This window comes from Pangasianodon hypophthalmus, chromosome 18, assembly GCF_027358585.1.
Source record: "Pangasianodon hypophthalmus isolate fPanHyp1 chromosome 18, fPanHyp1.pri, whole genome shotgun sequence".
NCBI lineage: Eukaryota > Metazoa > Chordata > Actinopteri > Siluriformes > Pangasiidae > Pangasianodon > Pangasianodon hypophthalmus.
This window is the reverse complement of record NC_069727.1, coordinates 14,981,686-15,008,416: the sequence shown is the minus strand read 5'-3', so window position 1 is coordinate 15,008,416 and position 26,731 is coordinate 14,981,686. Positions and strand designations below refer to the sequence as shown.

Below are 26,731 nucleotides of genomic sequence, written 5' to 3'. Positions count from 1 at the left end.
TTTTGTTTTTCTTCATCATCTCTCATCTTTAAGGCAGTTGCCTGCTGTCTCTGTGTCATTGATCCCAGGAACTGAATAGATTTTTTTTTAGGTGAATTCCCAAGAAGCAGGATTTCAGTTCCTTGTCTAGTTTCCTTTTTTTGCTTCCTGTTTTCTCAGCAAGAGGTTTAGGACATCCCTGAGAGCTCTGAATATGCTTTGTTTGAGGGGGGATTTTGAGCTTTGCCTGATTTCTTCTTCTAAAGAACGCCATGATGTAGAGGGAGACACATGCAGAATATGGAGAAATACTCGGATAATGTATGACGAGATGTGAATAATCTCGCGTAAGTTCAGATTAAATAAAGACAGAACAGTGATTATGTACATCAAGCTTTAACACTAATGCTATGGGCTTTCAAAAGTTGTTTCAAGAGGGCCGTGAGAGGGCGTTTCGTAAAACAGCGTGAGATTATTCATTGCATTAATTCTGTGAAGCAAGACCGTTTGCTTACATAAGTGATCTTTTCAATGGAAAGGTCAGAGATTCACTTCACAAAAATAACGTTTTCCCAGAATCTCAGTTAATAATTTTCAAGAGATTCTGGATTTGGATGTTTTTGCAATGAGAGTTAATTCATCTAATTATCCACATGACTGTAGCTTGAAATTTGTCGAATAAGAGCGACTATGGGAGTTATTCCATCGCACATTCAAAAACAAGAACTGTCTCAAATTATAAAAGGAACTTAAGGTTCTAGCTGCTTCCACCTAACTCGGAGGAGACTGGAATCGTTCTAGTGACGACAAGAAATGTGTCAGCATCACAGGCAGCACCCCTGTGTTCACCACAACGATCACTCCTTTATTCAACATGAAGGAAGTGCTTGGATTAAATTTGTTACAGTGTTTGATGTTTAACTAGCTAAGTTAACTCTTTACTTGCAGTGATGATAAGCAACAAAAAAACGTTTGCATCGGCTGAGATGCTTTTTTTCTCACAGAGATAGAGCAGACCTGTTTTGGATTTTATGACTTGACTGAAGTTTAATCAAACTCGAATTTGACCTTGTTTTTCCATTGACCTTTTAAAGCTCAACCACTGAGACAAACCACTCGCTGTACGAGCTGGAGCAGCAAGTTTCAGTTTGTATAGGCATGGTGGGGAAATTTCTGTTTTCTACATTTTTTCACATTTACTGTGACATTGGGCTAAAATACTGCACAGTAAAGTGTTAGCAGTGTGACAGATAGCCCTGACGGTGTGCTAGTGACAGTGGGCTTATGGCTTTTTGTCTTAATTTGTTATATGTTTTGTTTTGAATACATCCAGAAAAATGAACTTTGAGACTTGCAGCTCATAACCAACAGTCAGAAACACTTAATTTACTATTAGAAATTTTAAGACTCTCTTAAATATAGAATATTTGAAAATATTTTCTTATTCGTAGTTTAAATGTGAGCTTGGCCATGTTGTACAAGTGGAATTAAAAGATATTTTGTTAACTGATAGATATTAAGTTAACTGGCACTGCTATAATAAACATTCATTTTAACCCTGATGCAGGGAAAGCAGCTTTGAGTACAATAAGCATATTTCCTTGAGCTAATAAACTTAATTTGGTAATATAGAGATTACCCAATACATAAAGGTTACAGCTTCATTTCTAGAAGGATTCATTTTTGTTGTTTGGTGCTGGATGTCAGTTGATTTTAAATGTGCTTGAAGGAATGTTCTTCAACACTCAGGGCAAAGCGTACTATTTCCGGGTTCCACATTTAGGAAAATAAAGTAAACCTGTATGAAACTGTGACACAGAAACAAAAACATATAAAACAGCATTAAGGAGATTGGATACCATGGCCACATGTGGAACAGCTTTGTGACAATTTATGTTAACACAAATACATCAGTTGCCTTGGTTGTTTTTGACTACCGCAGGAGGAACGAGATTTAAAAATCTCTATTATTTTTCTTGGTTTCTCATTTATAGTACAGTAAACTTTCCACCTCTACTTGATATCTAAAAAGACACATTTATGAGGTATGATGTTCAGTAATCTCTCGCCAGGGTGGGACTAGTGAGCGGTATAAAATACGCTAGGAATGGAATGTTACCTTTGTTTATCAGAAGTGATCAGAATAAGACACAATACAGCTTAATATCATGTCTGGTTGGCTGCTCTTTAAATATCATAAGAGAGCTTAAGGAGATGGTTTTGAAGGTTTCATGAAAAGTGTGTAAAACATGGCAGATAGAGCTGTCACTAGTAATGTGTATGGAGGAAGACCGTGGGGATCGGGGTGGTGTCATTGTGACATTTTCTACAATTTCTGTGAGTAAGTCTGTACTTACTAACCAGTTAGAGAGTCTAGGGTCTAAATCGGATACCAAGAACTCAAGAAACATTAGATACTAGGAAACCATGTGCTGGAAAGCTTAAGAAAGGGAGTAAAAATATTCAGCTACAAGACTGAAGAGAAGTTTTAGAAACATGAGTTTTTATCACATCAGTAAAAGGAGAGTGTCTGGCCTTGTTTCTCAGTGCAGTGTTTCTGAGTGAAATGTGCTGTGGAATCCTAACAGTAAAGTCTTTTTAAAAAACAACTAAAGGAGCGCTGAAAACTAATGTTTTTATGTAGGCTTGTCTCAAGTTATCGCTATTATCTGTCGATCATTAGTTTTTTAGCGTTAATGCTATAAAAGTGCAGTTTTATAGGCCTGGAGTAGGGTTTCTGCAGTGAGTTTGTGTTCTCACACTGAGGAAATTGCACAAAACACTTTATGTGATAGATTGCTTAGCTAAAAATGTCAAGCGACGTCACACATGGTCAGCATGGTTTGAATGCTAGTAGTGTCAGCGTCAGACGCTGCCTTAGCTGCAACAATTTCTTTGGGTTGAAGAGTGCTTCCCTTTTTTTCCTCTCTCTCTCTTTCTCTCTCTCTCTCTCCGTGCATATACATATATATATATATATATATATATATATATAATTTGTTGCCTCAGTGCAACACCACACTACCACTAACAATAATAATAATAATAATAACTATTATTATTATTGTTGTTATTATTATTATTATGAAACATGCTGGTGCCTGCTTGTGAGGAATCGCATCTAAACCTGAATTTTCCTCTCGTTCTCACTTTCACTGGTGTTCAAGTTCAAGGACAAGGTCCAAACACTTCCTTCTCCCATGCAACAATTAAATCTTTATATGAAACCTTTTACATGATGATGAAAAATAATAATAGTTCTATAATAATCTTATGTAGAATTACATAGAATCATAACATACTCCTTTCTGCATGAAGTAACAAATAAAACCTATCATGTGCGTTATAAGACATTGATCCCGACACACTGTATGTCATTTTATTTATATATTTGTTGAGCTGTGGCAGGATTATCCTCAGTTGCTCTGAGGTGGTCAGCTGAGACTGTTGTCAGTATTAGCAGCAACGTGCCAATTGTAGCAGCTTTGAAATAAAATGTCAAAATACTATAGATAGCTTCTTAACTTATATAGCCTTGCTTTTTGTGATACTGCCCATGACCTGCTGTGTTTTTCTTGTTTCTCAGGGTGTTTTAAAGATGACCGAATTGTGTTCTGGACGTGGATGTTCTCCACATACTTCATGGAGAAGTGGTCACCACGTCAGGACGACATGCTGTTCTATGTTCGACGCAAGCTCTCTTACGTCAGCGCTGATAACACAGAAGGGAAGAAGGTAAGAAAAAGCTTCACACTGCCCTCTACAGACTCTGTAATTAAAGTTTGCAAACTGAGGTGCATTATATAATGTTTAGGTATGAAGCATGAAGATTCTAGGTAATTATATTTATTGAAAAATCATATAACACTCGAAAATGTGCGTACAAAATATTATTACAAACAAAAAAAATCAGTACTAATCACATTCTTGGAATCAAGTCATACAGTTAAGACTAGGGATTCATCAATACTGATACTGTCCGTGCTTGTAAAAAAAAATGCTCCAAAACCAGCATCCAGTGTACAATCTCACACTACTGAACAGACGACACGAAATGACAGACAAATGAGCATTATAAAAGTATGAGCCTAGTAGCCTCAGTGCATGAACATACATATATGTGCTTTTTATAGCCAATATGTAAACCACGGAAACATATTCAGCTTCCATGATGGCCCTGATTGATTAATAGTAAGTAGGTTACTCATATTGTACATATAGGTACTGACAAGTACCAGAAAACATACTCCTACTCATGCTTGTACTCATACTTGGTCTTCAAAAATGGTATTGATGCATCCCTATTTAGGACAGAAGGTATTTTTTTCTTTTTCTTCTCAATGACGTGTTTTGGACGTTAGTCCAGATTCACTGGTCTCATCATCATTGAGACGCTTTTCACTGATTTAAAGCCTTTCCAAGCCCTCCAGGTGAGTCCGATTTGCAGTTCTCCTCCCCATGTATACAGTCCATTGAGGTTGGAGTTGTAGCAGGAGTTGTACCAGTATCCTCCCGCATAGGAAGAGGCACAGTTTCCTTCATATGCATCCTGATCTTTGTCAAAGGTTGAGAACTTTGATCCACTGTGGTATGACAATGAATCCCCTACAAAGCACAATGCAGACATATTATTACTGCTGATTATCTGTTGAGTATTTATCAGTATCATACACTTCACGCTCTACAACTAATCAGCTCATGACTTACCTGCACCACCATCTTCAAAACCAGACACGTGCAGTTTGTAGCCATCCAGTTCTGCATTAATAGCCATTGGAGAAATGCCAAAGGATTTGTATTTTGCATAGACCTTAGTGCCTTCAAAGTCCTCTAAATCTACTCGCAGCTCGTAGTTCTTCTTCAGGGTGAGCAGATGAATTGTCTCAAGTCCTAAAATCGAGCAACGAATGAAAAGAGACACTAAATCAGCAAAATAATTTGTCCAAAGCTTCATAAAAGCTACAGGTCAATGATTCAAGATCTGCAATGCAGAGTACAGAGACGAAAATGCTTTATAATATTCCAGTTCATTCAGTACCGTACCCAGCCAGTATTCTCCAGCTGCATGCCCAAAGCCGTTCTTGTACTGATCCCATCCTCTGTAGAAATTCACAGTACCATCCATTCTTCTCTGGAACACCTGGTGGAATAAACATCTCTAAATCAGACTTGAATATTGTGAAATACTCAAAATTGTTTACAAATTTTTAGAAGGCAAAATTATTAATATAAGAAAAATTTCTACCAGGTTTGAACCATTGATATGTTTCTGACCCAAGCGACAATTTGCTCAGTGTTGTTTGTCTCTTGTAAGCCTGTAGCCACTGCTTAATTGGGAACTAATTGCACGTAGGAACTAAAATTTTGAGCAAAAGTCGGACCACACACACACACACACCATAGGATTGGGCCAAGTAATCTATCAAGTCAGTCATCTGGATGTGTTGCTTTACCAGGTCATATCTAATTTGCATAGAATTGAGAAAATATCGATTTGCTTGTTGTGTATTGTTGTTTTGTCACTTGGTAGTGTAAATGTAGAGTTTACACTAAGCATTACGGCATTATAACACATAGGACAAAATGAAGAAAACAAAGAAATTATATTTATAACAACAAGGCATTTTGGATGAGGTGTTAGGATTCATAGACCTTTCTTTTGTTAATACAAATCAATGTCAAGAGATGAATAATTTTAAATCGAAATCATTTCAGTTAAAAAGTGTGCTTTACAGCTTCTCTCATAACTTTTCTGCCCATCTTTTAACATTATATAATATCTGCTTCTAAATTCTTTCATATTCATGGAATAACATTTTGGATTCTTTCATTTGTAATATTCTTCCCCTCCAGCAGTCGTCCATCCCGCACTTTTTTTCCTCTGACGTACAGAATCTGTTTGAACTCAGCCAGATGTCATACATGGTCTTTGTCCAGTCAGGTCTGGAGACCAAGAGGATCTTGGATTACTTATCACGTTTTAGATTTGTTTTTTCATTCAGCAAAACATAGGGTGCAGGCTTTTGCACTCTTATAAATATTTCATTTAATTTCCTCTTATTTTATTCCCATTGGTGATGATTGTACTGAGAAATAGCAAGCCAATGTTTCTTTATTATCCCACACAATCCACAGTAAAGTATGTTACTGGAGAAATCAATAACCAATAAGCCATAGTTACTCACAGTCCATTTTCCTCCATCAGTGTACATGTCACAGTGCACATAGCGACCAGAGTTCGGTCCGGCAGGGTAGATCATGTATACGCCACTTGTCCAAGAACTGTCGTTATAAATGTCTGCACAGTCCAGAGGCTGGAACATCAGGCTTTTAGCCTGAACCCCAATACTCATCCATAAAAACACTAACAGGATCTGTTTAAACTGTTTAAAATGTTGCATGAATTACAAAAAATTGAATGACAAAACTCCCTGATGTTATAGTTAACATTCTCAAAGCAAGCATGACTAAAAGGGATTTGAAAAACAAGACACAAATAATAGCACTAGCCTTCTTCAATTCAATCAGTTAGAACTAAACATGATCATCTTGCTGAATTTTAGTGACTTTTTAGAAGCTCACACAGTCCGTCCTTTACAGTATAATATGTAAAAGTCCTACCATCGTTGCTATAGATGATCTCAAAACAACCTGTGAAAATTTGTACGTTTAGCCGGGGCTTTTCAGAGCAATACGTAGTGACATGGCCTATGCTTAGGCAATATTTACTTATTATTATTGTGCAACTTGTGTTTTTCCACCTTAGACACTCATGGAATTTTCCAAATTCCAACTCTGGATTGCAGAGACTGAATAGATTATATATAATATAGTACAGCAGAACTGAAAATACTGTTCAGAAAATATATTTATATATTTATATATTTATTATATATAAAATATTTTCACCTTATGATGGATGTCATTACATTAAATCCAGTTCTTCAGGAAACCTTTACACAGTACGCTGCTCATTCTGCTGGTTTAGATAATGAAATGACCTAATCTTGGGAATCTCCATGATTTGTTCAAATTACACCAGTGACAGTTAATTGGGTTACCATGGTAACAGCCCCAGTGCCAGTAAACATTTGTTTACCGCCTTTAAAAAATGATGTTGACAAGACAATTGTACACATCTTTATCAGTTCTCAAAGCTCAGGCTAACCATAAACTCGTCCTGCACCCCCTTTCCCTGCTTCATTTTATCCGTTTATCCTACTCGTGCTCCTGAGTGTGTGTAACTTTATGCAAGAACACAAGTCAGTCGTGAAACCCAGTCATTTCATATAAATGGCATTAACTAAAGAAATATTAAATATGAAAAAAATTAAAGCAAGCAAGCCAACATAAATCCATAAATTAGAGAAATAAGACTAGTCATTCAATTAGGAACATCACAGTATAAAAGGAGGATAGGCTGTAATGATGGGGCGTATTCCGTTTACCATGGCATCTTTTAATGCTGTGAAAAACATCATTAGAACCGACACTAAGTGACTGATAAGTGACCGATCTGGTATGTCTCAAGCTACTATGTGCTTTTCCAAAACAGCATCAGGGAAGGTGCATTGGTGTTTCTGGCCAAGAGTCACTGAGACTCTTTGCTTTAAATAAAAAAGAGTTTTCCTGTGTGATATGCTTGGTGTCCACGGTGTGTATGTATATGTATTTTTTTCTGTAATTCGGCTCCAAATTTTCGTCGTTTAATGGGTTGTCATGCTGTTAAATAATATATATTTGTATTGGCATAGACGTGAGTCAAAGTAACATCCACTTGTTCCTCTAAGAATTTTTTTGCCATTTACTTGTCATTTTAGCGCTGTGAGATTTGCCTTTTATGGAGTTTTGTGGGCATCACGACATGTGCCACCAAATGCAGATCAGCTGTGCTGTGCATGCGCCTAGTAATTTATGGATGATTGGCTTTCATAAACATACACACGCAAGTACAATGTCAAATAGCATTTATGAAACTTTCGCAAATCCAGCAGAAATTTATAGCCCCAATTATAGGCCCAATATCTGGGTTCTAATTCTAGTCCAATATTAACTCCAAAGGGCAAATGGCTAAGGTTTGTAGAATGCCTTTTCTGTACTACTGGAGCGGTACACATTCTCTTAAAGTGTCATTTCTTCAATGCCTTTGTCTGAAATGGCTAATTCTGAGTCACTTCTCTTACATATGAACAATTCATCTTAATTGCATACATCAAAAATCCCTTTGCTGTTTCATAGCACTTATCAGAGATCAATCACCGAGCCAGTGATGTCGTTTCTATGACGAGCCTGAAAGCTAGGTCAAGGCCGAGCAGCAACCCTGATTTTACAGCGTTGTTTTTTATCCTGCCTCAATAGAGGAGACATTAATTCAATTACCTGAAAGACGACATAGAGGCAAGAGATACTTTCGCTTTGTCCTCTCTGACCTATGCTCACGCTGTCTCTGTCCTTTTTTTTCCTCCTTCCTTTGTTGTTTGTATTATCAGTGTACTTCCTCTCTCTGTGTCCCTCTGTGCCTGAATTTGCATTTAAATTAAACAGAGCACACAGGTGCATTAATGAAGTTCTTCCTGTCTGTCTGTTTTGTCTCTTTAGTGCTACAATTCAAAGGATCTCTTTCACAGTCTTCCATTAATAAATAGGGTTTTTACTAGAAAAGGCAGCCAGATGCATTTGCTAATGAAGCACATGCATTCGTTATAAGTCTGATTTGGTGTTGCAGAGCAAATCTCCCTGTCAAATCAGCCTTTTCACAGACAGGAGAGGATAGTGGGATTATGAATCATTATACTATACAGGATTGGAGGTGTAAAGTCAAACAATAATCAGTGTGTTTAAAGGATGTTCAGTATGAGCATATTTTGAATAAGAGTCCTGGATTGAGTAAAGTCTTTATGATTACAGCAGCAGTTCATAGGTACGAGTCTACAGTATCCAGGTGAGATTATCCCATTGAGGAAACGGTGAGAGTTGTTTTTGGGAAGTGCAAATCTTTAAGGTATCCATGACAGGATGTATGTGTATCTCATTATGTTATCAATCATCTGATGTTCAAAAGATGCCACTGAAGGCTGACAGTTCAATATGATAAGTCGTTTCCATGTGATGAGATGTGTTTTAGTAATGTCCACGGTTTAGAATAAGTGTTAGCTTTGAGGACTGGGAGACCACACCTACTTTACTAGGAAGGTGGGGCACAGAAAACAAGGCCACCAGTTCTGGGAATGACAAGCTCAGAGACCACGCCTCCTCCACTGGGAATGACAAGCTCAGAGACCACGCCTCCTCCACTGGGAATGACAAGCTCAGAGACCACGCCTCCTCCACTGGGAATGACAAGCTCAGAGACCACGCCTCCTCCACTGGGAATGACAAGCTCAGAGACCACGCCTCCGCCACTGGGAAGGACAAGCTCAGAGACCACGCCTCCGCCACTGGGAAGGACAAGCTCAGAGACCACGCCTCCGCCACTGGGAAGGACAAGCTCAGAAACCGCGCTTCCTTTACTGGGTCTGATAAGTACAGACAATTTGAATTAGCGAAAGGGAGATGACAAAAGATGTGTCAAAGGAAATAAATCTGATAATGTTTCAAAATACTATTATAGCTGTAATAAAAAGAGCTGTGTGTGTGGTATCAGAAAGATAGAGCTGTATCTTTTCAATTGCGATTGGTAGCTTGTAATTGCAAAGCACATTAACCAAACCAAAAACACAACAGCAAAATCAAAAACACAATAAATGTAAAAACATAAGTGCAAAATCATAAACAAATCAACATTAACACAAAGTCGAAAGGGCAGGTCCCCTTCACGTGCTCGCTACTGATTGGCTGCAGCACGCATCAGTCTGAGAGACAACGGTGAGCTGAACGATGATTACAGTAAGCGGAAATATGAGCCTAATGAAGCTACTGATACTTTGTTCATACTTACTTTTATCAAGCAAATTCATTTGTTTTAGACTGTCAGTCTAAAATAAATGAATTTGAGTGTGCAAGCGCTTAAATGCTAACTAAAGGAAGCCGGGGTTATTCAGAAGCACAAATTACTCCTTGCTGTAATAACAACATACAGTATGTAACTTCACATTATTTCTCTAGGCTAGCTAGCTAACAGATTAAAAAAGCGCAATTCTTTTTCCTTGTAATTGTCATATGCCGTGTCCAATCAGCAACAAGCATGGGCTATGCAATAAGGACCTACAGTTTCCGTTAATGTTGAGTTAGACTTTCTGATTTGCTCATTGTGTTTTTGGTTTATCAATGTGTTTTTCACTCATGGGTGACTATAGTGCAGACATCCTTCTGTATTTTTTTTTAACTTTCTTTTTCTTTTTGAAGTTCGCTGTCTGATCCAAAGATTTGCAGACTCATCAAAATTCCGACTAGACAACTCAGACGAATGAGGGGAACTGAATGCAAAAAACGCAGTGGTTTGAGTGTAACTTGCGTAGACACCAGATAAGAGGCATCCGGTCATTGCGGCATTTCCTATTTTGTTTTTGCGACAGTGATGTGGATCCGGCTGTGAATAAGGAGAGGCTTTAAGGCTGGGCTTCTCTGAAATGCCAGCTTCTCAGCATGGCCCACTACTTTATTGCCCCTTATTAAGGGCATGGCAATCATCACAGTGTGGGATTGGTACTGAGAGCCTTTCCCAGCAATCAGCACACACTAGTCCAATTATCAATGAAACTGAGCCTGGGTCTCTCAGACTGAGGAAATCCATCTGAAACATACCATGTTGGAATGTGAGATGTTGTACTCAGTAATATCTATAGGCTGGTTTATGGTCTCATTGCTTTTTTATTTATCCATTCGTTTCCATTTACCTGGGTTGGATCTTTGTGCAGTAGACCTTGGGGAGAAGCTATAAAGGTCAGCAACAGTGTTAGCAGTATACATTAGGAATTCCTTTATATGCTTGTTTTTATCTTTGGGTACCATTGAGGATTTCCATTTTCTCAGAGGAAAAGGGGATCATGCCGCAAATACAGAATGTGGTATTTGATGAGAGGGTTGTCTGGGTTGGGCTCTAATATCATGATAGGACTGATAGACTGATAGCCTTACATAATAAAGTAACACATCAGGTGATCGTAGCATTCTTCCAATAATTAAATATAGTCTGTTATTTCATTAGGCACCTGTATGGCCATTAGGACTGCAAGCTATGGATCAAATTTCCTAGGACATGAATAATAGACAAAAAATAAATGAATAAATAAGATGCTGAGAATTTGTGGGACTGAGATAGACTGATGTTCCGTCCAGGTTGTATTACAGCACTGTACCCAGTGTTCCCGGGATAAGCTCCACATCCACCGTGATCCTGGCCAGGATAAAGCAGTAGATGTAGAGGAGTATTGTTATTATTGTGTCTTCTGCGAAACATGTAAATATATAATGTAGCTTCTGAAGGGCAGTACTAGATGAAAAAATAAGATCTTCAAATAAAGTCATAACAATTTACACGATCATCCTGTTCAAAAGTTTACACCCCCCTGCCTCTAAATATATGGTGTTGCAGAGGAAGCTGGAAAAGCAACGCATGTGCAGGACCTGGAGCATTTATCTGAAGAATAATGGGCAGTTTAACTGCTCAGGACAAACAAGGGACTATCTATCACAAAACATAAAAACAGTCACTGATCATCCAGGTAACACACACGGTATTAAGAATCAAGAGTATGTAAACTTCATTTGTGTACATTCAGTTATTATTGTGTCTTGTGGACTATATGTAAACATCTGCTATGTGAAATAGCTTATTCATGGAGAACTAAAAAAAAATGCAATGCATTTTTATGATCCTTCTTATTTATTTATTTTTTTTTAGTATTAACTTTTTGCAGATTCTGCAAGGCGTATGTAAACTTATGACCCCAACTGTAATGTTTTGAATAGCTCAAAACAATTCATTCCAGGTGTGCCTGATGTTTGAGTCCATCTCCTTTCCTCCTCCTAAAATCTCTTATGTAAGGGAAAAGACACACCAGTGCATGCTGTTAAATAGGGGGAAAAAGGGTGATGTGATTTTCCTTTAACAAAACGTCGCAAAGTGTTTCATTCCTCCCACATTGTTAAAATTTATTAAGGACACATACATAAAATGTAACCGTCCATTTAGTATTATGAAACATGTTGAAAGAAGGCAGTTCCTGTGATCACTCACATTATAGCAGCTATAAACTGTAGTTTCTTCACCAGCCTCTCTTTCTTCTCTCTCTCTTATTAATTATAAAACAAAAAATGCTGCTTGCCATGTTACTAAGAACATTGAAAGCACAACAGCCCCTATCCTGAAGACTTTCCCATGGCAGGGAATTTAGAAGAACAGCTTTAACTCTGACTGGTACAATGTCCAGATACTGGAGATTTCAGACACTCCTTCCATAAATTAAAAAAAATATATATTTCTAAGCTTTGCCATATCGGAAATTACATTTTTATTTATTAAATAACATGTCTATTAATTTTTTTTATTGGGTTTATATTATGTGGAGTGTCCACCATACAACTCCCTACGGATTAGCCATTACTTTAGAAACGATAATGGATTAGAAAGAGCACGTTAATAAAAACCTGTGATTTGAGTTACAGCTGGGTCTGCTGTCAAAGCTGCTGCTGTAGAAAATTCATCCAAACCTTCTGACCAATCAGAATTGAGAATTCAACCACTCAGTACTATAAGATTAATATAGTAATATAATGTTATTCGCTTCTTATATATAATGTATATTATAGTCCAAGACCAAATCCTCATATAAAAGCAAAATATGTGTGAATATACTGTTTGAATGCAATTTGTTCTTTTTCCAAATTATGATACTGAATATTTTATTTTATTTTATTTATTTGTCACAGTTTTAAAGGAGCAACTTGTAGTTTTTTTGAGCCATTTGCAGGCTGAAAACATTGTAGTGTTCTCCTTCCCTCAGCAACCAACCTTTTTTGTTGAAATTTCATACATAAATTTCATACTGTAGCTCATGGGTTGCTTTTTAAGGCCAAAGGGCAGAGATGAGGAGTTCTGTTGTAGCTTGGGGGTGGACTAATTTTTGAGTCAGAAAAATGTACACAGAAACCTGAAGAAAAAAAAAACTAGCCAGTTCTTTTGCATACTGTAAGTTGCATCTTTGAAATGTTTGATATTGAATTATTATTATTATATTTTTTTATTTTATTTATTAATTTTTTACAGGTCTAGAAATACATTTACACATTCATTTTTGACTCAGTTGCTGCAGTTTCCATGCAAAATCAAAAAAAAGAAGAAAAATACTTTTTCCACATCCACTGAGTAGAATGATAGATGAATGATAGTTTGTCAAAATCATTAGTTTTGGTGTAGGAACTATTAGAGTTTTGGATCCTATAAGATCTATGGATGATTTTAGTTAGGCCAAACTGGAGAACAGTGCCACTGGCCCACACATATACTCTATACACCTACTCCTCTAACCTGCCCCTGTCTTCATTAACCAGCTATAAAGGTTAAAGTTGCCCCAGGTTGCCCCTCTGCTCCACATCATACATCCCAGCTCACCTCTCTTTCATCACCATGACAACCGTCGAGAGCCCAGCGTGTGTCATGCCCTTCACGTGTATGCCTCCTGTGTTTTGTGAAGCAGCACAGCTGAGAGTCCAGAAAGCCAGAAGACCCAAAATATATGATCAGGATCAGAGTGAGAACAAACACAGCCTTCGTTCCTGACAGGATAGACTGTATTAAAGCTACAAAAGGACGGCTTGTCCTGTGAGTGATGAGACAGATGGCTCAGATCCAGTCAGCAGAGCTGTGTTTGCAGTGCCAGGTAAATTAAATGATGGCATCTGCAGCTCATAAATAACACTTTGTTTTGCTTTCAGCTTGAGCACTTGGCCTGTCCGTGCTGTATTAGGGCCCACATGCTCAATGAATAGACGTCACCCTCTCAGTCAAGGGGAACAAAGGCCTGAGCTGAATACAGAGTATCACAGATATACAGGACAACATAATTGCCAGTTGGATTTCTCTATTTTTTTTTATCGTCATCATCTGCAACTTCAATCAGCCAGCATATGACTTAGGTGTTAAAGTCACTAAAGTGGTTTGAATCATATAGCCTATTGCGCAGAATCTTAATGTGATCGCATCTAGATGCTACAGTCTATGAATTTAAATGAACATAAATCTCATTCTGGTTCTCAGGTGGAGGTCGAGGTGTACAGAAGGGACTCGAAAAAGCTGCCTGGACTGGGGGACCCTGACATAGACTGGGAGGAGAGTGTATACCTGAACCTCATCTTACAAAAGGTAAGCTCAATTAGCAGTTACCTGCTCCGTGCAGAAACAAATGTAAACCAGTAACCAGCTGTACTAGTTTAACTAGTTTAACTCATTTTCTGTAGCTTAGGGTAGGGCTGGGTGATGATGATATAATATTGATATTGTGAAAATTATGTCACAATACACTTTTCAGAAATGTTTTTTGGATATTGTGATACCTTTAAATAATAATTCATTCATTCATTATAAACTGACTGGAAGTAGCTGATTTGATCTTAAAAAATTTTGTACTTTATATTTAAAATTGTAAACTGTATAAAACTAATAAATGTATGTACATATTTTAATATTAAAAAATACTTATTTTTGTAGACATTATATACATAGTTTATTGAACATTTTTTTAATGTTTTTTTTAATGTTGGCAGTTTGTGAGGAAACCTATATGTCATCATACATATTGTGTAGAAATGCCTTCAAGAATTATGATACAATATTTTTATACTTATCCTTTGGATGCAACATTTGCTATTAAAACATCCATAGCTATCCAACGTTTAAATTCCAAATTTATTCCATTCAACTTACTTGCCATTTGCATTACTGGTATGCATCATACTGTTAACCTTTACCTGTACACTGTTAACTTACTGCACCATAACCTTGTTACCTCATTTTAACTTATTTGCTGTTTGCACTACTGGTTGGATGCTGACTGCATTTCATATTTGTCTCTGTACCCGTACTCCGACAACGACAAGAAAGTTGAACCTAACCTAACCTTAGCCTTAAAAAATAGCCCTAATCAGCTATAGTGTCTGGTCTTACACACAAGTTTTTTCAGTACCTTTATCGTGGTGTTAGTACACGCCAATCCTATGTGAAGACTGCAAGAATATGACAGGTCAAATATTTATGATTTTGTACCTACGACCAGTGTTGCTCCATGTACCTACGTACCTATTCCAGTGTGGCTCTTTTTGTAGGAAACATGACAAAAGTATGGGAGGTTAATTACTTGCTTTAAGGAAGTGTAGTAAATAATGCAGGTTGTTGAGCCTTATTTCTGAATTCTTGAATATTTTTCCATCCTTGTAAAGCAGCCTCGCTCATTATGCAGCAGTGCTATTAATGTTGCGCAATGTTTTCTCCACCAGCTGGACTACGTGGTCACATGTGCTGTGTGTACACGCACAGATGCAGGAGACATCCACATCCACAAAAAGAAGTCGCAGGTAATGCAAACAGATGTGCTACTACTTGTGTACAAATCAGAATGCAGTTACTATAATGTGCAGATCTCTGCAGCACTGTAAGTCATCACATATGTATTTCTGCATCTCCTTATCTGCCACGTTTTGTACGCGTGAATGAATGCAGTAGGAGTATGTGAATTGGTGGACTAATAATTAAACAGCAACATCAGATGCCTCAGACCATAGCCGTTCTACACTTAGAGGATCTTAGAATCAATCCGCTGCTTGTCTGGGCAGCCGAGACCTTTTCGTAATTTGTTTTCAGGTAATTACCACGCTGACCTGCTCAATGGCCACTCAGTGTGATAACAGTCTAACCAACAATATTCTGGGTAATAAGAAGCTATAAGTTCAGCCAGCATTGCCCGCAGCAGTGGGGCTGCACCTCGGGCCCAGCAGACAAATCAATAGTAATTAAAGAAAAATAAAACAATCAGCAAAAGGAAAAATAGAATCATGTGGTTATCTAACCCATAATTAAAAAAGAGCTACAGAAAACCAATAGACAAATAAAAAAAACTGCAATTATCAGTTATTGTGGTTTTGAAATCAATTCGAAGAAAAAAAAAAAACAGTTGACAAATAAATATAATCAGTTACTTGTTTATCACATGATAAAATAAGTTCATTCTCAATTTATGAAATATTTTCACATTGTATGTTTGTTGTTTTAATTCCTTTAAAGTTATGTAATAGTTGATTTTATAGCACAGCACAGATGAATTCTCAAATCTGATTGGTCAGAAGGTGTTGATTGATTTTTGTAACATCAGCAGTAGATCTGTCTGTAATTCAAATAACAGGTTTAGATTAATGCACTTATGGTAATATGATATCAGTTCTCCTGTAATAACACAGTCACAGGGACTTAATTGCAGACAGTGAACATAATCTAAGAAGAAGAATAAACAGATTAAAAAAAAAAACAGCAAAACGTGTAGCCGTCGATATGATGAGGTTTTCGATTAGAAGATTTCGATTTCTTTAACTTTTAAGAAGGAGCCTCCAGTGTTGGTGCTTTTCTGCAGTGGAAAAGTCTTCAGGACAGATGACTTTGTCCTTATGGATTTCTCAATAACATGACAAGCTGCATTTTTTTTTTTAATTAACTCCAAGAGCAAGGAAAAAAGAGAGGCTGGTGAGGGAATGACTGTTGATAGCTGCTATACTGTAGGTGATAATAGGAACTAACTTGCTTCACGGATCTTATACAACGTCAAATGTAACTATAAATGTTTAAAAGTTGTCTATTAATAAATTTAAAAATGTTATCAATGGGAAATTGCTGTGATATAAGAAGAGTAAAACACTTTGGGATGTGCTGTCGTTGGAAAATAATCAACATTGGGGTAGTAACAGTGACTCCACTTCATGTTAAACCCTGGAGGTAATTATTTTCCTATAACATCACTCCCTGTTCTGTTTTATTCCTTAATTATCAACTGCTTCATCTAAGCATCCATATCTTTGCATGTTTAATTAATTGCTTCAATTTTTGAATTTGTCACTTGTGTAATTTATCAATTAATTTATTGAGAAATATTAATTATGGAGTGATAGAAATGGGATGGGGTCCAAACCCAAACTCATTATACATTACATCTTTGCCTCCACCCTTGTATTATGATGATGATGATGATGAGTCTGTGATGTGCTGTTAACCACATCAGTGTCTGCTGCTTACCCAAACTCTTTATCTCTCTTTCCTGCACAGCAAGTGTTCGCTTCTCCCAGCAAGCACCCGATGGACAGCAAGGGTGAGGAGTCCAAGATGAGCTACCCGAACATCTTCTTCATGATCGACAACTTTGAGGAGGTAACCAGCACATCTATCAGGTTTCCATTCAGACCTAGAAAGAGCTTTTGATACCGTGCTGTAGTTACGTTAATCCACTTTAATCATCTCTGACAGGGCTTTATAATTCCTCATATCCTCCTGCCAGGGAAAAGAACTAAATTATGCAGTGTAAAAGATTAAGAAGCTGGTTTATTCATGTTCCTATAAAATAGGATGTTAGTGAGTCAAGGGGCTGTACTATGAGGGCATCAATCAAACTTTCCACGTATGTAAAAATATATTGTATATAAATATTTCTGTGGATCCCCTGAGTACAGTTTAAGTTTACAAACATAATTCAACAATATTAGGCTCATTATTTGAATATGCACAATAATAACACAGTTTATTGGAGCCATAGAAGTTTTTATTTCTGAACTTTGCACTCACAGAACACATTTTAATAAATTGTCTTTAGCTGACATTATTTACAGACCTACACTGTGTTTGAGTTATTGAAGTTTGGATTAAAACCATTTAATTTAAGGGACCAGTCACACATGCTAATAACTATAAGAACACAATAATAAATATAATAACTTTGAGGTTGGTGTGTTGTAATTTCCACTGCTGTTACTAAACTAAAAAAAAAAAAAAACTGTGGGCCCTGGGTTAGGCTTCACAGACCCCTGAGGGTCCCCAGACTCTCTTTGAGAACCATGTCTCCAGTCATACTGGAACAATTCATCCATTTCAGTCACTTAAAAGACAAAGTTCTTAACTTCTACAAATGATATTGTCTGGTCTCACCGTGTATTTGCGCAAAAAATTTCATGTTGTCTTCAATAATATCAAACAGAAGGCACAAATTATAACATCATAAACCAATTATCACAAATATAGGCATATAGATGTACAGATATATAGATATATATATACATTATATGGCCAAAAGTATGTGGACATCTGACCATCAGACCCATATGTGTGTCTTCGCCAAACTGTTGCCACAACGCTGAAAGCACACAGTTGTACAGGATGTCTCTGTATGCTGTAGCATTAAGCTTTCCCTTCATTGCAACTAATGGGCCTAACCCAAAAGCCTTCCCAGAAGAGTGGAGGCTGTTATAGCAGCAAAGCAGGAACAAATTTGGAATGAGATGTGTGTGATGGTCAGGTGTCCACATATTTTTGGCCATATAGTGACATGTACATATACAGTTGCACCTACATTCTCTCTATACTCATTGGACATTTTATAAGATAAGTCCACCATATACGGTATTATACAGTGCAGAAGTCTTAGACACCCTATTTTTTTTTTAGTACAAACTTTGTTATAGATTTGTATTTTATGACTTCTACATTATTGAGTCAGTACAAAAACATTTTAGATTTCCAAACGTTAGTTTTGTAACATTAAATGGTAAATGTTTGTATGTCACTAAAGATAGCAGCATAAGAGACCATTACGTAAGAGACACTTTTCAGACAAAAAAACATCATGAAGGCTGCTGTGTTTTGCTGCAAAAATAAGAAGTAATGCAAAGTCTCCAGAAGAACTGTGGCTGCTTCTGCAAGATGCTCAGTAACATTTACAGCTCATTTCTATATAAAACTGTACCTGAGACTACTATTTTTTTTAAAGCAACAGGCTGTCATCACACCAATTTTAATGCAGAAACATTTAATTTCATTCTTTTTGAAGGCATCTTTGCTCTACAGCATTTGCCTAAGCCTTGTGCGCAGTACTGTATGTGCCCTGAGAGTGACTCACCACTAAAATAATATCAGGCCCCATGAGGGGCAGACTCACGGTCAATAATCCTATACCTACAACATGGACCTGTACGTACTTGATAAAATGGACACTGAGTTGAACCTACTAAACTCAGTGTACATAAGATACTAGGATTAAAAAAAAGTAATCTAGTGTGCACACATCACTGTCGGATCAGCATCTATATGTTGTGAATGTGGCACACAGGTGTTCAGTGATATGACTGTTGGAGAAGGAGAGATGGTGTGTGTGGAGCTGGTGGCCAGCGACAAGAGCACCACTTTCCAGGGAGTTATCTTCCAGGGCTCCATCCGCTACGAGGCTCTCAAAAAGGTTTACGATAACCGGGTAGGACAAACTCACCAACACTTTATCCCATAAAGATTGTTTTTTTTTTTAAGCTGAAATTGATATTGAATCATGAGTTCCTGTCTCACTGTGCATGTGTAAGGTGAGTGTGGCTGCTAAAATGGCCCAGCGCATGTCCTTTGGCTTCTACAAATACAACAACATGGAGTTTGTGCGGATGAAGGGCCCTCAGGGGAAAGGGCATGCCGAGATGGCTGTGAGTCGAGTGCCGACTGGAGACACGTCACCCTGCGGCACCGAGGAGGACCAGGACTCGCCGCTGCACGAGAGGGTCGGTACAACACACATAACAGACTTCTTTCGATTAAACTACCCCTGCAGTCAAAAATGTGATTTCTAAATTCCTTTTGCGTGGCTGATTTTGGTTATATAGCTTGGCCACATTTGTTAAAGCTAAGCTAAATACATATATTTCTATTTACAACAAAATCTTTCTTAGTACTTATATTCTCAACACCTTTTAATCATAGTTAATATCTAAATTGTGGTGTTAGAATTTGCATATTTTTAATTTATAACAGTCAAGGTGTAGAGAAACCATTTTAGTAGCTTTAAAAAAACATTTATTATCCATCATAGATTACATTTTATGGTTTAAATTTAGAGGCTTTCTGTAATTTTCATTAAACAGTATCACTTTGGTTTTCCTGCAGCATTCTCATGATCTCATGCTCACCTCCTGTTCCTTCTGTAGGTGACGTCGTTCAGCACTCCCCCGACCCCCGAGAGAAACAGACCCTCCTTCTTCTCTCCCTCTCTGCGCCGCAAAGTGCCCCGAAACCGCATAGCCGAGATGAAGAAATCCCACTCCGCCAACGACAGCGAGGAGTTCTTCAGGGACGAGGATGAAGAAGGTGAGGCCTAACCACACTCCTCAGGCCTTTACGCTGGGCTGAATGGGAGGAGCTTTGCAGGATCTAATCTCTGTAAACACACACAGGCAAGCATCATGTCAGGAGTATTGAGAGAATGAGTAGCTTGTTATGCTGAGTTGTTTTAAGGTGTGTGTAGAAAATAACGCTGTGATGAGGACTGCAGTAATGATGAAGGATGTTAATTTGAAACATTTTTGTAACTTGAAGCAGGAAGAATAAATGCATACTTCTGTGTCTGTTCATCTTTAAACATTTCATCAGAGCAAAGAGGGTCAAAGAGGGTAAAGAGGGTAAATACTAGTCAGAACAATGAGGGTAAATAATATTTTAAAAAATCTGTAAAAGTCTGAAAATATCTCTTTCTGATGTAATGTAGCTCTAGCTCTGTAGCTACTATAGATCAAGAAACTAATTGAAAACTACACCTTTAGTATCATATGTTATTGTGGACCAGCATTTAAAGATGGATGACTAACAAGTATTTTGCACGTGTGTGTGTGTGTGTGTGTGTGTGTGTAGACCTGTGTAACACCACAAACCTTCGCTCACGCTCTCTTTCGGGAACTGGACGCTCACTCGTGGGCTCCTGGCTGAAGCTGAACAGGACGGAGGACTACTTTCTGCTCTACTCACATCTCACCTACATCACTCTTCCTCTACACCGGATAACTACAGGTGCAACACACACAGCCTGTGCTTCCTCACACACAATGATTTCAGTGCTGTGCAGGGGAATCATGCATTAGCTCTCACTTACACATGACACATGCTGACTGAGATCTTTGGGTTTTACATAAGAAATAAAATCTATAAGTTACATTTAAGCAAAAGGCAGACACACACTAGCTAATTCTGCTGTATACATGGAAGGGTTGTCAGTGATACAATGACATGATATTGATATGACAATAAAATGGACTAATATGCCATTCTGACAGAATTATCAGTACTTTTATCACATTGACCAACTCTAGTAAGATTATAGCTGGTTGGATATAAACATAGTTATATTTTAACAATTGTTAACATTTTTTTCCTTGTGGTTCCTATTTAGTTTATTTTTGTAATCATTTTCATTCATTCATCTTCATCAGGACGTGATTATAACGTTTACTTGATGTCTGCACTGTACCACTAATAGTAAATAAAAACCTTCTACTACATGCTGGTCAGAGATCAAGTTGATTTGTTTTGGCCATTTTAAATAAATAAAATTCCAGCTATTTAATTTGGCTTGTTTTTACTTATTTTGTCGTGATTTTGGAATTTTTCTTCAACAGATATTCTGGAGGTGAGACAAAAGCCTATTCTGATGATCTAGCGGCTCCTGACTTCCTTAGAACTTGTGACTAAGTGCCTCTCCACATCAGGCCCCTCAGACGACAGCGCCATCTAGCATCCATACAGAGAACCAAAAAACCCCACCACTGACTAAAGGAGAGGAGAAGAAAAGAACTAAGGACTTATTAAAAAACCAGCCAATCAAGAAGTGCCTCTTCCACCTGTTTTCTGTGACAGTCTGTATGTGGACACGAGCGCAACAGCCCAAGTGACTGAGCACCATCTGAAATGCCTCGTTCCATCTGATCGGCTCAGGCTCGGAAGGCAGGACTGGTTAACGTCCGACCTGCGAGCGAAAGGGAAACGTATCAAAGAAAAAAAACATGCAAAAGAATGTCTCTGTTCCTTGTAAATACACTGCTGCTTAGAATACTCAGTGAATCTACCAACCACGACCCTCTCAGCCTTGTGTAAACAGACTCTGCTGGGTCCTTCAATGTTGTTGATTTGTGCGTAGTGCTTTTTTCCAAAGGCAGCCCCAAACCTCCACCACCCCCCAAAACCCCCAAACCCCCAAACCCCCAAACCCCTCACCTCGCCTCATCCCTAGGCCTTAACACCTCCTAACCAGCTAATGTGACACCTAGACTCTGTTTTATGGCCTACTCTCCAGCGCAGAGTCTGGAATTGGAAATGCTGGATGTGTCTTAAGTTCAACCTTCTGGTTCACACAAAAAAAAAAGCCGCACAATAGATTTCTTTTCTTTTTTTTAAAAAAAAAATGACATGATACATTTGTTCATTTGTATGTTAGGAGGTCTTTGTAATCATTGTGATATTTATTACTGGGTGTGAGGCGTTCAAGTGCAACAGAATGATGCTGAAGCTGAAAGGCCTTGAAGAGCAGGTTTCCCTGAGGACAACACAATCGATTTCTTGTGTTATTCAGCAAACGCAGTTGAGCTGTTTGTACATGTAAAGCTACTACATTTCAGAAACACACCTGTACCTGTCCTACAGAAGCCCTGAAACGCAAGTTGTGGGGGAAAAAAGTTAAAGCACTGTGTCGTTACTTTGATTTAATAACTTGTTCTAAAACTTGTCATATGTTACGTCATTATTTTGACTCAATATCTTATTTCAACATAGTATGTTGTTATTTTAAAATATCTCATTATTTAGACTTAACTTATTTTGAGCTATCTTGTTATTTCGACCATACCTGAAGGTATTTAAATGAATTAATGAATTATACTGTATGTGTCTGTATGGCCTATGTTTTGCAGCATACAGAAAAAGAATTACAAGCTAATATTTATTAAATTAGGCTTATTGATATATTGTATGGTGTTAAATATTCCATATATTAAAATATAGTGTTTAAAAAAAGTCAAAACAAGATATATTGAAATAATGATAATAACTTGACATAATATTATTAAGTCAAAATAATGACATAACATCCTGATATAACAAGTTGAATAATGAAATAATATCCTGCAATAACACGTTATTAAGTTGAAATAATGACATATCTCTTCAACTTTTCTTCAGTTTTTTCAGCTTGCAGTTCAGGACATTGATGCGATTTGTTCTGTCTGGTCTGTTCAGTTCTAACCCGTGAATGTTTGAAGGCTTTAGGGATTCTTTAAACGTGAGCTGAAACTCTGCCCCTTTGTGTTCCTCCAGTTCTGTCTTTCCTTGTAAAGTGTTTGAGTATTTAAAGGTCTGGTGGCTGTTGTCTTTCAACAGTCTGGTGGCTGTTGTCTTTCTGTTAATTGATTGGCTTTGAAAATCACTGACAATGAAGTGTTTATGGAGGAAGTTAAGAACAAACCCGGATTGTCAGTATTATGTTGGATTTTGTGAGCTGAATGTATTCCTAGTGACTGCTTTAAATATGGGTTTAGTAACCATTTGATATTTGAAAGGCAACCTGATTTGTCTTTTTTTTTTTTTTTTTTTTTTTTTTAAATACTTCAAAATTCACTTCCTTTGTATTTATTTTCTTCTGGTAGGCTGTAGAAGCCCATGTCAACCAAATAGAAAGCTCTTTTCAAGAAGGTCTTGTGGTACATACACAGTTCTTTATTCACTTTAACCACGTTTTTGTATTCAGTTTTTAAAAAACTACATGTGCATGTTTCTCCTATATTTATGTTACACCGTTAATAACTGTACATTTTCTGTACCTCTTATTGAAATACAAATTACAAAAAAAATTGATTTGAATTTATGAGCTATTTAAACTAAGAAAGAAAGACAACAAAATGTATTTCTGAGGAATACAAGCAACAATTTCAGGAGCATGTCAGGTGAACCACATCACACATCAGTGAACCATTTTAATACCTTATAGTATGATGTCTGTGCAGGTAAGACCAGGTGTGAAAATTTTGGAAAATCGTGTGTGGGTCTGTGTGTGTGTGTGTGTGTCTGTGTTTGTTGTGAACAGATAGTTTATATCAGGTATTCTGGCATATGTGAATACTGAGCACAATACCGACTGTAGCTATGATTATAACGTTCAATTTAATCAGCCTGCAGAAACGTGCAATGCTTTACTTTCTTTTCTCTTCTAATGGACTGCCATACAGTTTTAAAAGAATTCCAAAACATCCATAGTTTCATAATTGCTGGAGAGTTTAAAAAAAAAACATTTGTGGATTTAAACACTTGTTAAATATATGAACAGCTTGATACTACTAGATAAAGACACGTAAAAGGATCGTTCAGTGACTAAGGCATTGAGCTACTGATTGGAAGGTTGTGTTCAAAACCCAGAACTGCAAAGCTGCCACTGTTGAACCCTTAAGCAAGACCCTTAACTGCTTAACTGCTCAGTTGTATGTTGCTTTGGATAAAAATGTCACCAAAAAAAAACATAGCTAACATCATTAAACTATTACATGTTATTAATTCAATTCAATTTTTTTCAATTTTCAATTTTGTATAGCAATGAACATTGTCACAAAGCAGCTTTACAGAAATATATAACTTCAGGATATAAATTTTAAATGTATGAATTTATCCCTATTACTTATTCATGTTTTTGTCATTTAAGGTAACACCAGATAGGTCTTTAGATTGTTTAAAGTCTGACTTAATATGAACTCTTACTGTTAGATCAAGGGGTTAAGCCAGTTGTACACCAGATGAATTGTGGTCAGTACTTTCAGTACTTTCCCATGTTAATCAGTGCTTCCTTTTATAACAGACGTGTGCATGAAGGCTAGAAACCAGAAACAATTTGTGCTATATTGTGTAATTTGGGCCCGTAATCCTCACACTGGTCATACATGTTGCTGTATTTCACACACAGCAGTCTGCTTGCAGAATTCTTGCAGATTTTTTTTTTTTATGTTTTGCTGCAGAATAAGGATTTATATATATATATATATATATATATATATATATATATATATATATATATATAAAGTTATTTTATGCTCAAATTATATACAAATTAACCCCTGATACACAAACACATGTGACTAAACCTCTCTGTAATTAGGCCTACTTATTCTCACAGATATATGAGCTGCCATTCATTCTTGTTAGCTAGCTAGTGTTAGAAGTAAAGATTATGGCCAGCTAACAGATTTTATTATATATTATTATAGTCATATTAACAATTTATGGTCTTCGCTGCAGACACCATTTTGTTAGCTAACCTGAGAGGATTTCTGAAAGGATTTTAAAGTAGTTATTAGTGTTTAGAATTTCCCTGTCTTAGTCAGCTAGCTAACATAAGCTAACCTGGCAGGATTTCTGAAAGGATTTTTCATTCATATTCCCAAATCATCAGTGTACTAGCTGTCTGGCAAAGATGAGCTGATGTGACTAGATTTCCGAGAGTGATTCTCAGTCATATTTACTATCCATCTAAATATTAACAATCTCATTTTTAGAGAATCCTTTCAGGTTAGCTTATATTTAGCTAGCTGACTAGCATTAGCCGTGAAGATTATGAACGTTTATGAATATCTCCTACTGACATAACTATCTATCTGTAATGTTATAAGGGACAGATTATATCATGCAGCTGATCCCATGTTTAATTCCTCTTTTATGATAATGCTTTAGATGTGTTTGTTTCCCCAGAGAACCAGCACCGAGCAGCTGCATGCATATGATAATACCAAGGTAAGCTCTCATTTTAGTAGAAAAGCTGACACTTTTCTAAAATGTGGACTGTAATGGAAATAAAAATATCCCCCACCCCAAAAAAAGAGTTAGTCTCTCTTATTGCACTAGGTGGCAAAAAAGAGCAATAAACTCAGGGCCATAAATTTACTGTAACATGTCTCTTTCCAAAAGACCTCATTCAGGTACTTCACAGCAACATCGCAATCACTACTTTTGCATTTTTTTATTCGTAAATAATTTTGCAAACTGTATAGATGTTCTCATGCTATGCTAGATGTCCTCAGGCATTTTCTGATAAATAAAATAGACTGAAAATGTGCAGCCTTTAGTTTTATGCTGGATGAAATGGGAGTCCACCTGTGGCCAATTCAATCAACTGAACATGATTTGAAAAGGTACACGCCTGTCTATAGAAGGTCTAACAGCTGAAAATGAATATCAGAGCAAAAACAAGCCATGTGGTCAAAGGAACTGCCAGCAGAGCTCCGACAGAGGATTGTGTCCAGGCACAAATCTACAAAAAAAAATTTTGCTGCACTGGAGGTTCCCAAGAGCACAGTGGCCTCCTTAATTCTTAAATGGAAGAAGTTTGGAACAACCAGGACTCTTCCTAGAGCTGGCCGCCCAGCCAAACTGAGCAATCGGGGGAGAAGGGCTTTGATAAGAGAGGTGACTATAAACCCGATGGCCACTCTGGTTGCACTCCAGAGACCATGTGTGGAGTCTCTCTGTGAATTTGCCACAGGTGGACTCCAATCAAAGTGTAGAAACATCTCAAAGGTGATCCAGAGAAACGGGACGCACCTGAGCTAAATTGCAAGTGTCATAGCAAAGGGTCTGAATACTTATTTCAATGTGATATTTCAGGTTTTTTTTCTTTTGAATAAATTTGCAAAGTTATCACGAATCTGGTTTTTGCTTTGTCATTATGGGGGCATGGAGTGTAGACTGATATGAAAAAAAAAAATAAAGCATAAGCATAAGGCTGCA

General features: G+C 37.3%; 2 protein-coding genes across 5 annotated transcripts in view; one reads left to right on the top strand and one right to left on the bottom strand.

Annotated features, from left to right (window-relative positions):
• The window catches only part of kiaa0930, a 36,113-nt gene extending 12,297 nt beyond the window's left edge, over positions 1-23,816 (top strand). The window contains exons 2-10 of one of the 3 annotated variants that reach the window (XM_026923216.3): positions 3,566-3,714; positions 14,177-14,281; positions 15,412-15,489; positions 17,225-17,326; positions 19,275-19,415; positions 19,519-19,707; positions 20,131-20,290; positions 20,831-20,986; positions 21,592-23,816. In XM_026923216.3, the coding sequence (XP_026779017.1) occupies positions 3,566-3,714; positions 14,177-14,281; positions 15,412-15,489; positions 17,225-17,326; positions 19,275-19,415; positions 19,519-19,707; positions 20,131-20,290; positions 20,831-20,986; positions 21,592-21,632 (1,121 nt within the window). In that variant the 3' untranslated portion in view covers positions 21,633-23,816. Of the gene's footprint in view, positions 1-3,563; positions 3,715-14,176; positions 14,282-15,411; positions 15,490-17,224; positions 17,327-19,274; positions 19,416-19,518; positions 19,708-20,130; positions 20,377-20,830; positions 20,987-21,591 lie in introns of those variants that run through there. The other 2 variants (XM_053241798.1, XR_008304763.1) reach the window with 2 other exon arrangements.
• Positions 3,810-6,716, bottom strand: LOC113532078 (microfibril-associated glycoprotein 4). 2 transcript variants are annotated; one of them, XM_026923217.3, is made up of 5 exons: positions 6,601-6,716; positions 6,165-6,362; positions 5,023-5,119; positions 4,687-4,869; positions 3,810-4,584 (listed from the first exon to the last, which is right to left on the bottom strand). In XM_026923217.3, the coding sequence occupies exons 1-5, from the start codon at positions 6,601-6,603 to the stop codon at positions 4,337-4,339; spliced, it is 729 nt and encodes a 242-aa protein (XP_026779018.3). In that variant the 5' UTR covers positions 6,604-6,716; the 3' UTR covers positions 3,810-4,336. The 2 variants fall into 2 exon arrangements, with proteins under 2 accessions (XP_026779018.3, XP_053097774.1); XM_053241799.1 differs by lacking the exon at positions 6,601-6,716 and having other exon boundaries at positions 6,165-6,594.
• Positions 23,817-26,731: the final 2,915 nt, after the last annotated feature.